At 44.2% G+C, this 17,059-nt stretch overlaps 1 protein-coding gene across 2 annotated transcripts in view; it reads right to left on the bottom strand.

Moving 5' to 3' along the window:
- The window catches only part of LOC143300170 (uncharacterized), a 48,276-nt gene that overhangs the window by 15,370 nt on the left and 15,847 nt on the right, over positions 1 to 17,059 (bottom strand). Inside the window, exons 3-12 of one of the 2 annotated variants that reach the window (XM_076613723.1) lie at positions 9,927 to 16,833; positions 9,234 to 9,373; positions 8,709 to 8,781; positions 8,120 to 8,165; positions 7,010 to 7,173; positions 3,328 to 3,453; positions 2,868 to 3,003; positions 1,860 to 2,047; positions 1,192 to 1,299; positions 199 to 394 (exon numbers count right to left, since the gene is read on the bottom strand). In XM_076613723.1, coding sequence (XP_076469838.1) covers positions 199 to 394; positions 1,192 to 1,299; positions 1,860 to 2,047; positions 2,868 to 3,003; positions 3,328 to 3,453; positions 7,010 to 7,173; positions 8,120 to 8,165; positions 8,709 to 8,781; positions 9,234 to 9,373; positions 9,927 to 16,833 — 8,084 coding nt within the window. The remainder of the gene's footprint in view (positions 1 to 198; positions 395 to 1,191; positions 1,300 to 1,859; positions 2,048 to 2,867; positions 3,004 to 3,327; positions 3,454 to 7,009; positions 7,174 to 8,119; positions 8,166 to 8,708; positions 8,782 to 9,233; positions 9,374 to 9,926; positions 16,834 to 17,059) is intronic. The other variant, XM_076613724.1, reaches the window with a different exon arrangement.

Genomic DNA, 17,059 nt, shown 5'->3' with positions numbered 1-17,059 from the left:
CAAAGTATTTGCAGAGAAAATGTCAATATTAAAGTTTACCACGGACACACAGACACACGGACACACACACACAGACAACCGAACACCGGGTTAAAACATACTCACTTTGTTTATACAAGTGAGTCAAAAATAAAGGCAAAGGAAGGGGGGTCGTATTTTCAATCTAGAGCAAGCAAGAAACCCTCCCCCATGACTCACTGGAGGTGGGGGAGGAATCGCTGTTGGCATCATCAGTGGTGTTGGTGTCCCAGTCTGGGGTCTGAGTCTGGCCGGCAGGGGTGGGGACAGGGATGGTGTCCTTCACTCCTGGGGATCTGGCTGTCTGGGGATCGGGGTTTGGGTCTGGGCGCACCGGGGGAAGGCCATCTTCTTCTTCAGCGCAACATTGGTCCATCTGGATGTGTACATACAGAGATTTCTACGTACATGTCTACGCATATTCATGGATATTTGCGTTATTCATGCATATACACATACATGCACACATGTGCGCACGCACACGCACACACACACATATGTATATATATGTACAGACACACACTCATTATGAGGCACATCACCATCAAAATCATCAACACCTCCACCATCACCACCATGTCTAGTATCGACATTATTATCTCATGCCTCCTATTAACAATGAATGAAGTCCACCTGAATATGACGATAATAATGTCTTTTCCTGCCTGTGACCGAAGCATAAATAGAGAAGGTTGTTACAGCAACGACGAGTGAAGGAAGCGTGTATGAAGAGGTTACTTCAAAGCAGTAAGGAGGCACCAAGGCAGAACCAGGCACTGGACTTCCGATACAATCTTCACCAGTGATCAGGGTTCCAGGCCCTGTTCCGGTATTGTATTGAGTCCTTGGGAAAGGCACATTCCTTGATTTTCCTCACTCCACCCAGGTATGAAACCTGACTTCGTTTGGGGAAGGTTAAAATGGCTGAGGAAGAGGACTGACCCCGCCTTACTATGCCGAGTCCTGAGACACAGTGGACATAAATTCACTGTCCTGGGACCTGTAACCTTGACCTTTAACCTTGTTTCAGTACTGACAGTACTGACGACAACAAGAAGACTGATGCCAACAGTGATGCAGACAGCACACCTCGTGTCCGTCAGCGAAGTCCATATGCTGTGTTTTAGGACAAGAAGAAGAAGACTGATGCCAACAGAGATGCAGACAACACACCTGTTGTCGGTCAGCGTAGTCGACGTGCAGTGTTTTAGGACTGGACAGTGGCCAGCGGGCTCCGTGCAGCGCTGCTCTCGTCCTCATGGCCTCTGCTTTGCTGGAGTACTGCACAGCCACACAGCCAGGTCATGGGATCAGGTCAGAAATAACAAATAGATGAATAACCCTCATCTTTGTGTGTGTGTGTGCGTGTGTGTGTGTGTGTGTAAAACGATACAACTGTTACCTTATCCATCATCTATGTACAAGAGCAGCCCAAATTTGAAACAGGTAAAACAAGTTCAATATAAAAAAAACAAACAGAAAGGTAAACAAAACATACATGAAAAGGAGTGACTATGCTGTTTCAACGTACGTCTTCCAAAGGACAGCAGCTTATTTAAATATAATGATGGACATCAACAACGACAACAAAACAACTCCCACAACTCCCCCCCCCCCCCTCCCCCCTAAAAAACAAACAAACAAACAAAAAACAAACATCCGTGGAAGGTTATTCTGTAAAGAACCAGGCACAAGGCTGGGTAGCATGAGCCATCTTAGTCTGCTCAGTGTTAGCCTGAGTCCAAGCTAATTGCACTTCCTTATTGAGAACTTGTTCACACAGCAAACTGAACGCTGCAGTCGGATGGCTCAAGCAGCCCAGTCCAGGGGAGGGAACTCACGGTGACGAAGCAGTGAGACTTGACACTGTTGATCCAGAAGCGGGACAGCAGCACGTGGCCCGTCCTCCTCAGGACGTGCACCAGGTGACAGACAGTAAAGGGCCGCACCAGGTTGCTGACGTGCACGATACGGCTAACGGGGTGATGTGCGGGGCTCGGCTCTCGTGTCGCTGCCTCCGGCTCCTCCACTGGAACGTGAAGCACATTGTCAATCCTCCTCACTATAACGTGAAACACACTGTAACGTGAAGCACAGTGTCAATCTCCTGTTACGTGAAGCGCAATGTAACGTGAAGCAGTGTCAATCCTCACTGTAACGTGAATCACGGTGTAACGTGAAGCACAGTGTCAGTCCTCCTCACTGTAACGTGAAGCACAGTGTGACATAAAGCGCAATATCAGTCCTCCAAACTGTAATGTGAAGCACAATGTCTGTCCTCTCCCGTGTGAGGTGCTCCGGGGTTTTTTTGTTTTGTTTTCTTTTTTGCTGTTGTTTTCTTTTTTTGGGAGGGGAGGGGTGGGGGGATTCCTATTTATATCATTTCAGTTACTGTTATATCAGCTCAGTGTGATCCAGTTTTTCCTGTATCAACTGGGATGTGAATTGTCGTGTGTGTGTGTGTGTGTGTGTGTGTGTGTGAATTGTGTAGGGAACCCTAGAGTATAAGTTGTAATGTGTACATATGGATTTATGTTTGTCTTACAACGGTTGAAAATTGATACGAAAGTTACAAAATGAAATATGAACACGCATGTTAAAAAAATGATAACAAAAATAAAAACACATGTTCATCCTGCAAAATACGTTGTGACCAGTAATGAACATACACTGATAACCGAATTCCAGGTTTTGCGAATAAGATCAGTTGTTTTTTCAAGCAACACAGACAAAAAAAAAAGAAAAAAAGAAGAAGAAAAAAGAGCTTGGTCTGATGCAACGACTGGGTCAGTTCGAGAAGGGTGGAAGGTAAAATGAAAGTAAAATTGCCAACACATTCACTGTAGTACCTTCAATGCTGGCGTTGGTCTCTGAGGTGTCGTTGTACCATTCGATGGTTTTCCGTTTCTTCTGCAAGCGGTCCGTTTTGCTGCCGCGTACAGCCCTCTTCTTCGTCGCTGTGGGGCTTTGGCCCCGCTGCTTTCCCTGGGCAGTCAGCAGATGAGCACGTGCGTACTGTGTAATGCAGTATGTATCATGCTTGCACGTGCAGAAATATTTTTGTGGTGTAGTATGTATGTATCGCTTGCGCGTGCAGATAATTATGTGCAGTAAATACATAAATAAATAGATAGAGACAGAGACAGACAAAGAGAGCCAGAGACTAAGACTGTAAGAGTGAGAGTGCGAAACTGTAGTACGAGAAGATCGGAGAGAAAGTGTAAAAGGGAGTGGGGGCAGAAAGAAAGACAGAAAGACACTAAGAGACAGAAAGAGAGCTGACCAAAGAAAAAAAATCAACAAACGTACCGCTTTCCGCTTCTTGGTGGCCATCCTGACGGCTCTGGCCCGGGCATGCTGTCTGGCTGCCTTGCCGCCCCCTGCCCTCACCCCATCCACCTTGATCATGGGCAGATGTACGTCGTCTAACAGACCCTGCAACATGCGCATGGCACACATCGCTGGGGACATGCCACCTTGGGGAATACACTACCTCCTTGGGGGATAGTTACCTCGTTGGGGACATAACTTCTTGGGGGAGAGTTGCCTCTTTGGGGATGTACCTGTTTGGGGAACAGACTACCTCTTTGGGAACTAGACTACCTCTTTGGGGGATAGCTACATCATGAGGAACTGTACTTGTATTTCTCTTTTTAAATTTTTTTATTTTTGTAGCAACAAATTTATCTGTGTAAAATTCGGGGCTGCTCTCCCCAGGGAGAGCGCGTCACTACAATGACAGCGCCACCCATATTTTTGTATTTTTTCCTGCGTGCAGTTTTATTTGTTTTTCCTATCGAAGTGGATTTTTCTACAAAATTTTGCCAGGAACAACCCTTTTGTTGCCATGGGTTCTTTTACGTTCGCTAAGTGCATGCTGCACACGGGACATCCGTTTATCGTCTCATCCGAATAACTAGCGTCCAGACCGCCACTCAAGGTCTAGTGGAGGGGGAGAAAATATCGGCGGCTGAGCCGTGATTCGAACCAGCGCGCTCAGATTCTCTCGCTTCCTAGGCGGACGCGTTACTTCCAGGCTATCACTCCTCCTTGGGGAATAGACCACCTCTTTAGGGGGGCAGACCACCTTTTAGGGGGATAGCTACATCATTCGGGATACACCTTCTTGGGGAACAGACTACCTCTTTGGGGGATAGCTACATCATTCGGGATACACCTCCTTGGGGAACAACCTCTTTGGGGGATAGCTACATCATTCGGGATACACCTCCTTGGGGAACAGACTACCTCTTTGGGGGATAGCTACATCATTCGGGATGCACCTCCTTGGGGAACAGACTACTTCTTTGGGGGATAGCTACATCATTCGGGATACACCTCCTTGGGGAACAGACTATACCTCTTTGGGGGATAACTACATCATTCGGGATACACCTCCTTGGGGAACAGACTATACCTCTTTGGGGGATAGCTACATCATTCGGGATACACCTCCTTGGGGAACAGAGTACCTCTTTGGGTGATAGCTACATCATTCGGGATACACCTCCTTGGGGAACAGACCATACCTCTTTCGGGGATAGCTACATCATTCGGGATACACCTCTTTGGGGAATAGACTACCTCTTTGGTGGATAGCTACATTATTCGTGATACATCTCATTGGGGAATAGCTACATTGCTGGGGATATACCTCGTTGGGGGACAGTTACCTCGTTGGAGATATACCTCGTTTGGGGATAGACTTCCTCGTTGAGGATACACCTTGTTGGGAGATAGACTATATTGTTGGGGTTATACATCGTTGGGGATATACCTCGTTGGGGGATATGCTGTATCGTTGGGGATATACCTCGTTGGATAATAGGCTACACCATTGGATAATAGGCTACACCATTGGGGACATATCTCGTTGGGGGATAGGCTATATCGTGAGGGGATATTCCTCGTTGGGGGATGGACTACCTCGTTGGGTGAAGGACTACCTCGTTGGGGCTAAACCTTGTTGGGGATAGGCTATATCGTTAGAGGTTATTCATCGTTGGGGGATGGGCTACCTCGTTGGGGATATACGTCGTTTGGGAAGAGGCTACATCGTTGGGGGAAAGGTCACATCATTTGGGGACAGGATACCTCGTTGGGGGGTAGGCTACTTGATTGGAGGAGTTGTGTAGTGTGTGAGTGGAGAAGGGGTTCAATGCTTCATCATCAGAACTTTTGTTTCACATCTTTCTACGATGAAAGCTGTGTGATACTGAGGGAGTCGTTTCTTTTTCTTCATAGATTTTTTCTTCTTCTTTTTTTATTTTGGCCCTTTTTGTCCTCTTTCATTTTTTTTCTTTCTACCTTTTTTCGTTCTTTCTTCTGTCTTTCTCATTTGAGCGTGGAGCATGTTTGTGTGCGGAGGGGGGTGGCAGGGTGTGGGTGCATAAGTGTGTGTGTGTGTGTGTGTGTGTGTGTGTGTGTGTGTGTGTGTGTGTGTGAAACCATCCAGTAGAGTAACCTGCTGCAATTCTGTGCCTTCGCACTCATTTCAAGTGATGTACGAGTGGTCTGCACTAGATCCAATATCAACGCATTAACAATACGCAGCCATGAACCCAAGTTTACGATACAGAGAAATAAAGAAAATAAAACAAATACAAAGCAAAGCACCAAGGTGTAGCATACCTTTTGAATCATGTCATTTACTGAAGTATACTACAGGGAGAGGGAGAGATAGTTCGACGTGAACAGGACATACACTGACTCAGACAACGTGAAAGCCTAAATAGAACAGTTTGGTTTGGGTATGAATCAATGCCTTTAAAGAGTTTTGTCATTCAAACCGCAGCGCACAACAATAAGATGCAATGCGTATGCATAATAAAATAGTACGAGAATATGTGAAGAGAGGTATACCTATAGGCTACCTATAATCAGAAAAATGCAAACTGAAATGCTTTTAAAATCTTACAATGTCCTCTTCAAGATTCTTAGTAGAGAAAAGTCCACTTATCCATTTCCTGAATTTCGTCGTGTTGAGCTCTACTCTCGACATTTTTAGTTAGAGGGAAAAAAAAGAATCTCGTGAAGACATTTTTTTTGGGGGGGGGGGGGGCCGACGGGGGGAGGGGTATTTTTCTTATTATTGACACACTATTAGTTCATTACATTGAGAAGATCAGAGAAAGACCCCTAGAAGGTTAGAGAATCAGTAGAAATCTGCCAGCTTGAATTCAAAACCTTGAGATACAAAAAGAAAAATACAAAACAAAAAACAACTCATGGCGCAGAATCTTAAAAAAATCATTGCGGCACGTTTATTTCGCTACAGATTCAAAACGTTGACAGCAGCAATTAAAGAAAGAAAGGCTGAAGAATGAAACAGGGTGTGTATTGTTTATGTACGTTTCTTTCGCTACAGATTCAAAACGTCGTCAGCACCAATTAAAGAACGGCTCAAGAATGAAACAAGGTGTGTATTCTTTATGTACATTTCTTTCGCTACAGATTCAAAACGTCGTCAGCACCAATTAAAGAAAGGCTCATGAATGGAACAGGGTGTATATTGTTTATGTACGTTTCTTTCGCTACAGATTCAAAACGTCGTCAGCAGCAATTAAAGAAAGGCTCAAGAATGAAACAGGGTGTGTATTCTTTATGCTACGAGACTAGAACGCTGAGACAGTCATGCAGCATGCTAGAGTTTAAGCAGCATATGCCGACAGCAGCAGACGCTAGAGTTTAGAACGCTGACAGCAGCAAACGCTAGAATTTAGAACGCTGACAGCAGCAGACGCTAGAGTTTAGATCGCTGACAGCAGCAGACGCTAGAGTTTAGAACGCTGACAGCAGCAGGCGCTAGTGTTTTGAACTCTGACAGCAGCAGAGGGAAAAAAAGAATCAGTTAGGATGTGTGTATGGTTTGCTGCTATGAGTCCAGAAACTTGACAGAATCAGGCAGGAAGCTAGAGTTTAGAATTTTGGCAGCAGCAGAGGGAAAAGAAAGCTCCAGAATCAGTGAGGTTTATCGCTACGAGTTGAGAACCTTGAGGGAATCAGTGGAGATGTCCCATGAAGAACGACTAGCCTCGTTCCTACTGGACGATGCCCACTTCCTTTTGCGTGCAGATTTCACCTCGGGCTTTGCTGCGCTGTCCCACGTTGAGGGGCGAGGGGATTTCTTTCCATATGGCTGCTTGTCCACATCTGCTGTAAGTAAAAACAGGACTTCAAAACTTGTAGGCAAGGAATCATCCCATCGACTAATGTAAACCAGTGCCCAAGATTATAAAAAAAGGTGAAAAGGTTTTCATTCAATCCGCGTTAGCCCTTACCCTATATGTTTTACAATTAGGCTATTTGGATCAACATGCACACAGACACACATGTATGACCATGTTAACAAGAATTAGCACCTTCATGGGTATACATGTCACAGACAAAATTGGACACGATCACGATCACCCACTAAAATCAACTCTCCCCCCCCCCCCCACCCATCATCTCGTTGTCTGTTTCACATGCAAGCTCGCACATTCGTCAGTAATCAATCAATCAAAAACACTTTAGTAATCAACATGGAAATTAACTTGTGCAATCACAGGCTCGTTGTAAATACCAACATAAAATGAACATGCGCAACATAAAAAGAGATTAAAACTAGTCAAATAAGAATTCCCAATAGCTGACTTTAGACTAAAACAACCCCCGCCCCCTACATACACACGTTAAGTCAGTAGGGTATTGCACAACAATATTTACAAAGAAAATCATCCAACAAATAAAAGGTATATACAACTAAAATAACGTGCGCGCGCACACACATATACGCGTACTCACGCACGCACATACACACACACGCACACAAACACACACACACGTTAAGATCATAAAGTATTGTACAGCAATACATATATAAAAACTTCTAGGAAATAAATGTGTGCATTTGAAACTGCGTTTGTGTGTGTGATTGTGTTTGTGTGTGTGTCTGTGTGCGTGTGTCTGTGTTTGTTTTATGCAGAACAAGACAAACTAATCGAGTGAAATGGATTCTGGAAATCAACGTTATTGAAAAACAAAATTGAATAAAATTAGTAGATATATGTGGGAAAAACACCGTGAAAACTATAAAACATTTAGCTGCAGCTGTGGTTACCTTTTTCGCCAGATCCATGACCTCGCACAGCTCCTTTCTGCTGAACCTGAAACACACACACACACACACACACACACACACACATATATATATATATATATATATGCACACTTTTACGAACATACAAGCACACTCAAAGACATGCATACAAGCACGCATATACTCAGCCACGCATGTGAATGTCTTTCCTGTATATGTGTGTGTGAGTGAATGAAAGAGAGTGATTGAGTGAGACTTAAAGAGGGGCAGACAGACAGAAACACAAACAGACCGTCTATGTGTCTGTCCGTTCTTTGTTGGTCTGTCTGTCTGTCCGTCTCTCGCTCGCTCGCTCTCTCTCTCAGGGCGCGCATGCATGTAGTTACATGAATATTTCTTTGTGTATGCATTGCCTGTATATCGGGCAAGAGTGTGGGTAAACCAAAAAAGCAATTACAACATTATGCATCATCAATACCACATCCATTCATCTATTTCGAAACAGGAAGGAAAAAGAAGTATTCAGATCAGCAAGGGTAACGTAAACCGAAAGAAAGAAATGGACATATCATGAATGATTTAATTATGTAAATCATTGTTTACTGCTTACCTTTCCTCTGCTGGTTTTTGACTCTGGCAGAGCAATTGCAGTGTTGTCTGGCTCAATGTTGTTTGCACTCAGCCTGTGAACATGACCCATCAGCTGTGTCATCCAGGGGAGAGAGAAAGAAAGGGGCAGATGAAGAGGCCGAGGTGAGGAGCGGGACTAGGAAAGAGAGGCGTGGGGAAAGAAAGATGATCAAAGTTAAGAAAGGGAATGGAAAAGACGAGTATCTCACACTGTCACCACAATCATATCCATATCCACCACCACCACCGCTACTGTTTTACAGTTAGCATGAGAAGAACAGCAAAAATAACAAACAGTTTACACACTATCAAAAGAAAAAGAAAAACGCTATTAAGCTATTGTGAAAGTAATAAAGAAGAACGGATCTGCTGTGCAGAGGTCCTAAAAAGTGACTCACATCTTTACTGCCAGCAAAACAGCAGTACCCTTAACATAAGAATAAAGTGACATATCGACTATACCTTAGTTCTGGAACAGGGCTGTTTTAATGATGATATGATTCACCTTGGTGACTTTCTGCCAGGACTGAGGGTGTGATCCACCACGCCTTTGGCCGAGTCCTGACTGCTGTCGTCTTTACATTCCTTGCTCACAGCGCTGCTTTCCTCCGGAGTACCAGCAACGTTTGTCAGCTCAGGCTGACACTCGTTAGTAGACAGACCAAGCAGTACATCAGTAAATTGATAAGTAATCTAACAGACAATGTGAGAACAAAGAAAGAAGCAAGCGGCAAGTAAACAGGTAAGCAAACGGATACTGAAAACAAATGAAAAAAGAAGCGAAGGTTAAAAAAAGTAAATTAGTATGCACAAATAAGTAAATAAGCAATTAAAAAAGTAGAAACTTTTTCTCCATTATTTCGCATCTTCTTACCAAAAAAAAAAAAAAAAAGCATACAAAACTACAAACAAACATAATTATTTGCATACAAACACACTTATATGGAGTGATGGCCTATTTCTTATTATGAGAAAATACTGTGTCAGAATGTTTTAGAAAAAAACAAAAAAACAACAAAAAACAAAAAACACAAACACACACACACACACACACAAAACAAAAAACAACAACATATACTGAAAAAAAAACAGATGCAGGCCAACATTTTCTGAATCAGAATTCGGTGTTTCGATAAATAATGCGGTTTACATAAGAAACGAGCTAAAGGAATATGCTCAAAAACATTTAGACAAATACCTGAGCGTGTGAATCTTTGACGGGTAGGGTTCTTAATCTCTTCGTCTGCATCACTGCTGTCACAAAACCCTTCATTCTGCTGCTGTCCTCTTCGTCACTACACCTGTCCTCTTCCTCGGTACATCTGTCCTCTTCGTCGGTGCATATGTCCTCTTCTTCGGTGCATACATCCTCTTCCTCGCTGCACATGTTCTCTTCTTCGTTGCACCAGTCTTCTTCATCGGCATATCTGTCCTCTTCCTCCGTGTGTTTGTCCTTTTCGTTGCAGGGTTTTTCCTCTTCCTCGGTGCACATGTCCTCTTCCTCATAGCACAGATCCTCTTCCTCGGTGAAGAAATCCTCTTCCTTGGAGCGTTTTTCTTTCTTTGCACAGCTTATCTCGGTACGTCCGTCCTCTACTCCCGTGTTGGACCTATTTTCTCCAACACGCCTGTCCTCTTTCTTGGTGCATTCGTCCCCATCTTCGATCAGCCCGTCTTTTTCATCAGTGCCTCTGTTTCCATTCTTGGTCTCCGTATCATCTCTTTTGGTGCACTTGTCCTGTCCATCGGTGCACTGTTCATTTTTTTCGTTCAGCCTCTCCTTTTTCATGCGGTGTCTGCAGTCTTCCATTGTATGTCTTCCTTCTTGTTCGTTGTTTCTTTCCTCTTCTTCGCTGCGTTTTTCTTCTTCCTCATTGCACATGTTCTTATCTTCATTGTCTTTTTGGCTGACTCTGCCATTGTTCTCAGGCCACTGAAGGTTTTCCTCACTTTCCTCATTGTCATCTTCTTCCCAGCGTTTTGCTTGCTCACTGTCCCCCTTTGTCCTGCTTCTTTTGTCCTCTTCGTAATACTTGTCACGATTTCTGCAAGCTCCTTTGTTGTCTCCCCTGTTTCTGTCACTAAATTTGACACTTGTTGCCCTGGGCCTTCTGCTGTCGTCACTAAATCTTGTGTTGTCGTCACTAAATTTTGTGTCGTCACTGAATCTTGTATCGTCATCATTGACCTTCCTGTTGTCTCCTCTGGACCTGGAACTTCTGTTTTCGTCACCGAGTTTTCTGTTGCCTTTACATGGAAGTCTGTTTTTGTCAGGAAACATCGTGTTGGTGAACCTATCAGTGTCATAACTGAACCTTTTGTTTCCGTCAGTGAGCTTTCTGTGTTCATCACTGATCATCCTGTTTTCTCTGCTGAATTTCCTCTCACTTTTAGTGTCGTCAGTGAACCTGTTGGTGTCGTCACTGAACCTGACGTTTTTGCCACTGGATGTTTTACTTTTGCTCCTGAATCTTCTGTGGTCTTCACCGAACCTGTTTCCATCGTTGGATCTTCTGTTTCTCTGACAGTAGAACTGACCTTCATCACTGACCCTCCCGCTGTTGTTGGGGCCCGTACTGTGACTGGGTCTTCTCCATTCGTCACTGAACCTTTTATGGTCGTCATTAAACCTGGCGTCATAACTGTCATCTTCACCGCTATATAGAAGATCCTCGTCGCTGATGACATCACCTTCTCGGCGCCCCACTCTATTTCTGCCGTATCTGTCATCTTTGTTGTCTGAAGATAGGTCTCTCTCCCTCTGCCTACCACTGTTCGAAGATTCATTATATCGGTTGTCTTCTTCGTCTTCCTCGCTGAAAAGGCTGATTTCTTCAGTGGAGAGTAAGTCGTCATTCAGCTTAATATTGTCTTTACTGGACTTGTCGTTTTCTTTCTTGTATTGGCTGTCTTCGTGTTGGTGCTTGTCCTCTTTGTCACTGCAAATGCTCCCTTCATAGTCGTCGTTTTCATCGTGCTCCTTATTCTCTTCTTCACGCTTATCATCTTTGCTCCTATGTTTGCCAAATTCCTGTTTGTAGTCTTTAGGTCTTCGCCATGTGCCTGCATCAAAGTGTTTATTGATTTCCTCCTGGCACCTTCCATCTTTGCTGACATTGGTGCTGCCTTCTCTGAGGCATGTAACATCTTCCTCGGTGCGTGTGCCTTCATCATACCCATCACCTTCTCCGTCACGCCATTCGTTTTCTTCCTTGCCTTCTTCCTTCTCCAGTGTTTCATTTTCTTCTGTAAATCTGTCATCTTCTTCATTCGACACAAAATCTTCCTCGTGTCTGTCGCCTTCTTCTTCATCACTGTCTTCTTCAGTTCTGCCTTTTTCTTTGTACGTATCGTCTTCGTAGTAACTGCCGCTGTCTTCATTCACATCATCCTCATCGGGTGTGTCGCTTTCCTCGTGGTACTTGTCGGCTTTTTTGTGGGATCTGTCGCCTCTGTATCTGCCATCTTTGTCTTTATGTCTGTCACCATGCTTCCTGCGTTCTTTTCTGTATTTGTCAGCTTTCTTTCTGTAAATGTCATTGTCTTCATTGTATCTATCATCTTCGTAATATCTGTCATCTTCTTTGTAATACCTGTGAACTCGTTTATAATACCTGTCGTTTTTTTCATATCTTTCATCTTCATTACGATATTTGTCATCTTCTTCATAGTGCTGGTCATCATCGCAGTCATCTTCTTCACTGATCTCATTTTGTTTATGGCCGCACCTGTCATTGCCGTCATCGTCTTCTTCTCCGTTCCTGTCGTCTTCATCGTGGTACAGCTCATCTTTGTCAGTCTTCTCATTATTTCCGTCACTGAACTGTTCGTCTTCCTCTCTATAATTGTCATCTTCATCATGGAGTGTGTTACCTGCCTCTTTGTGCTCATCATCGTCCTCATCTTTGAACGTGTCTTCTTTGTACCCCTTATTTTCACCATGGTCTTCATCTTCCTCTTCGTACCCGTCATCTTGCTCCTTGTTATTGTCAACTATTTCGTTGAACTCGTCGTCTTTCTTGCTGTGTGCGTCACTGTCGTTTCTGTCTCTGTCATCTTCTTCATACCTGGCATCATCATCTTTGTATCTATCATCTCCCTCTTCACATTTGTCATCTCCCTCTTCACATTTGTCATCTTCCTCTTCACACCTGTCACCTTCCTCTTCATACCTGTCATCTTCCTCTTCACACCTGTCACCTTCCTCTTCATACCTGTCATCTTCCTCTTCACACCTGTCACCTTCCTCTTCATACCCGTCATCTTCCTCTTCACACCTTTCACCTTCCTCTTCATACCTGTCACCTTCCTCTTCATACCCGTCATCTTCCTCTTCACACCTGTCACCTTCCTCTTCATACATGTCACCTTCCTCTTCACACCTGTCACCTTCCTCTTCATACTTGTCACCTTCCTCTTCATACCTGTCATCTTCCTCTTCACACCTGTCACCTTCCTCTTTATACTTGTCACCTTCCTCTTCACACCTGTCACCTTCCTCTTCACATTTGTCATCTTCCTCTTCACACACCCCATCCTCATCTTCATACCTGTCACCTCCCTCTTCATACCTGTCATCTTCTTCTTCACACCTGGCATCTTCTTCTTCATGCCCTTCACCTTCCTCTTCATACCTGTCATCTTCCTCTTTATATCTGTCATTTTCTTCACACCTCTCATCATCCTCTCCACACCTGTCAACATCCTCTTCGTATCTATCCTCCTCCTCCTCCTCGTATTTATCATCCTCCTTGCTGTATCTGTCGGCCCCATGCCTGTCATCTTCATCGTGCCAGTCAACATCTTTGTTATCTTCTACATTATACGTATAATCATCCTCTTTGTATCTGTCATCTTCCTCTTCATAAATGTCAAGTTCCTGGCTGTAAGTGTTATCGTGTTCTTCGTTCCTGTCATTGTTGTCTTTGTACTTTTCTTCCTCCTCTTCATAAATGTCCAGTTCCTTGCTGTATCTGTAACCATCCCCTTTGTACTTGTCACCATCATCTTCCTTGTATTCATCACCGTCTTTGCTGCTATCGTTTCCATTGTCACCCTCTTCTGAATATCGACAGTCTTCGTCCATGTCATTATTATTATTGTAGGCGCCATCGTCTTCGCCGTTATAGTCCTCGTAAACTTCGTTGTAACCGTCATCTTCTTTGTCACATCCGATTTCAATGTCATCATGTTCTTTGTGTATGTCGTCTTCATCACTGCATTTACTGTCTCCTTCATCATTGTATTGAGCTTCTTCTTCTTCATTGCACATGTCATCATCTTCCTGATCTATGTCCTTATCTTCACAGACACTGCTTTCTATTTTGCGCCATTCGCCATCTTGTTTTTTCAAAACTCCGTCTTTTTCGTCCCGATTTCTCCCGTCCTCGTCCTGATAGCTGTCGTCTTTCAAGCCTGTGGTCTCTTCTTCATGCTGCTTGTTGCATCTGTCATTGGGAGGATGTTCATCACTTTCGTTGCTTTCTTTGCTTCCGGCAGCACCTTTATTGTGGTCCTTGCTGTCTTCCTGTCTGGACTTGTCATCTCCCTGGGAGCCAAACGAGCATGTCCAAGGTGACTGGGATTGGGGCTTGGTTTTTGACTCATACCGCGATTCTGATAGGGATCTGGGGTTCAATTCTGTCATTCGGGATCTGCAATGTGAAAGCGACCTTGATTTGAATGTTGTCTTAGGGGTTGATGTGGATGCGTTCCTAGACACTGGCCTTGCTGAGGAGCGGTGGGCCTCAAGAAAAGCATGAGAGCGTGGCTGTATGTCAGATGTTGAAAGCCTCTGTTCAACGTGCAAACTGGTTGGACCTGACTTTGACTTACAGTCCAAAATATCTGTTCCTGTTCCCTCATGTTTCTGGATTTTTGGATCCTTCTCACAGTTATCCGTTGGTTTTGGTGAAGTATCCATTCCATATTTATCATCTATATCACCTGAAGGTATGTTCCCTACACATCCTTTCATCTCAACCATTGAACCTTGGCAAAGGCTGTCAGTGTTCTTGACTTCGTTTGTTCGCTCTTGTTTTATCTTATTCCTTTCTTCATTTTTTAAGTCAAACTGCCCAGCTGTCTTTGAAACAGCACCATTGGCCTCATCCACATTGTTTCCCTTTACATTATCATCAATCTTTTTGCTATTATCCATTGTGTTTTCGCATCTGTTGTCCACAGATGAATCTTTTATCATTTGTAAGCTGTTATCAATGCGCTGATCAATGTTCAATTCCCTACACATTTTTTTCGGAGCATCTGATCCCTTGAACACCGGAGTGGGGCACTTTACACCATCTTCAAAATTAGTGCGTTTAAGATTCCACTCTTTCTCTACTTTGCCACTGTCAGAATGTATTTTGTTTAACATGGCTTTCTGACCTTGTGAGTCCTCTATCTTACTTTGTTCATGATTTTCACCAAGATCGCTATGACTGGAAGGAGGCGATTCCCTTTCTAACTTGATTTTCTGCAGGCCGGGTTGCAACCAACTTTGTTCTTGTGCACGACTCTTTGTGTCTGTCTTTTGTTTAGATTTTGACAATGGCAAAGTCAAATTCGGGTTTGTTTTATTTATTTTATTGCAAATATCTGACTCACCACCAGGTTCGCTTTTCTTATCTGCGATTTTACGGGTCAGTTCTGGGTAACCTGAAAAGGATTCGTTGCTCTCAGTTTTGATTCTTTGACCAATTCGTTCTACTTTCTTTGAGCTTGTGTCCATTACATCTTTTGAGACACCACCTTTCGAATGTTTGTGATTGTATTTCGTTTGAACATTTACATAGCTGTCTGACTGTCTGCTGAATCCTGCTATCTGTCTCTGTATCATTTCTTGATGTTGGTGTTTCACTCTTTTATGGCCTGAATTCTGTTCAGCCTCACAATGTGCAGCTGTTGCTGCAATGCGTCTTTTCCTGTCAATTGCAGGAAGCAATTTCTCTTCCATTTCATTACATTCTTTGGATATCCTTACAGCTTTGCCAGTTTCCTGAACATTGTCTCTGCCACTGATTCCGAATTTGCAAGTGAATCTTGCCTGGCTTCCATCAGTTCTTCCTGTTTGCTCTGTCCTTTCTCCTAATTTTTTGTGGTGTTTGGGTGTATGTATATCTGCTTTGATTGTTCTGTCTCTTGCCATAGTTGTCTTGTTTTGTTCCATGGTTATTTTCGTTCGAGAAGGCAGTTCCGACTTGTTAAAAAACTTGACAATATCTTTTTGGCTTGTGCCTCCTTTGATCGCTTTGACTGGCACTGTGCAAGGTTTTTCTCGGTTGTCCCTTGGTTTCTCAAGCATCAGTTCCGTCTCGTGCAGCGGCCAATGCCCCTGCCAACTGCGCGGTTTGGGGGCACTTTCTGTCCTCATACTTTCCTTTGACCTGACATCTTTTATCATTCTGTCTCCACAATCAGAGGGATACCGTCTACGTGTGTAGATTTCTGATTTTGTGTTGACCTTTTCTGCCAGCCTGTCATCAAGAACTGTCACCGTCTTTGAACCCTTGCATGATTTCGTCTTAACAGACGTCTTGCTTTTACTGTGAGCAGAACCTGATGTGTACTTCTCAAACCTGGTACCGGTCAGATATGCATGATCAGAAGTTGAGGGCTTTGACAAAAAAGCCTGTCGGACGTGATGACCCGTATCTGCCACCTCATCCTCCTCGTCGCTGTCCGGGTGGCTGGAATAATGGTGGTCAGGGCCTGTGTCCATGAAGTCGTCATGCTGATCCGATGACCCGTAACTCACTGGGCGGTTTTTCTTACGTTTCCTCTGTATCACGATCGTCAGCTGGCTGTAGTCGCACACACCCGGGCTTTCTGACGCAGCTTTCCGAGGTCTTTTGTGGAGCTGGGGACCTGCTGGTTGAGACTGACACCCGTGACAGTGTGGGGCTACCGAGCCGTGTTTGGATGACGGCTTGCGCTTCCTTTCGCGGGAAGACTTCCCGAGCAGTCCAACTCCTGGAGGAGAGGGGCAGGAGGAGGAAGAGGAGGAAGACACAGAATCTTGTCTCCTGTCCTTCCTCCGCATCGGTCTGCCTCTGTCTGCCTGATCTCTGTCCGGGGGTGACTTTTCTGGTGTGCTGGATCTGGACCTGCGACATCAGAACACGCTGCAACTGCAATATACAGATACTACCATTGCTTCCCAGCAGAACTGAAATATGCCAGATATACTGAAACGGGAATGGACTCAGGGGACGTGGGACGGGGGGTGGGGTGGCAGTGGTAGAATTACGCAAAAATTGCATAACTGTAAACTTACCATTACTGACAATGGAATTAATTTAGACACGGAAAAGAATCCCCTAACCCCCCACA

Source organism: Babylonia areolata, chromosome 26, assembly GCF_041734735.1.
Source record: "Babylonia areolata isolate BAREFJ2019XMU chromosome 26, ASM4173473v1, whole genome shotgun sequence".
Lineage (NCBI taxonomy): Eukaryota > Metazoa > Mollusca > Gastropoda > Neogastropoda > Buccinidae > Babylonia > Babylonia areolata.
This window is presented reverse-complemented; position numbering and strand designations above follow the sequence as displayed.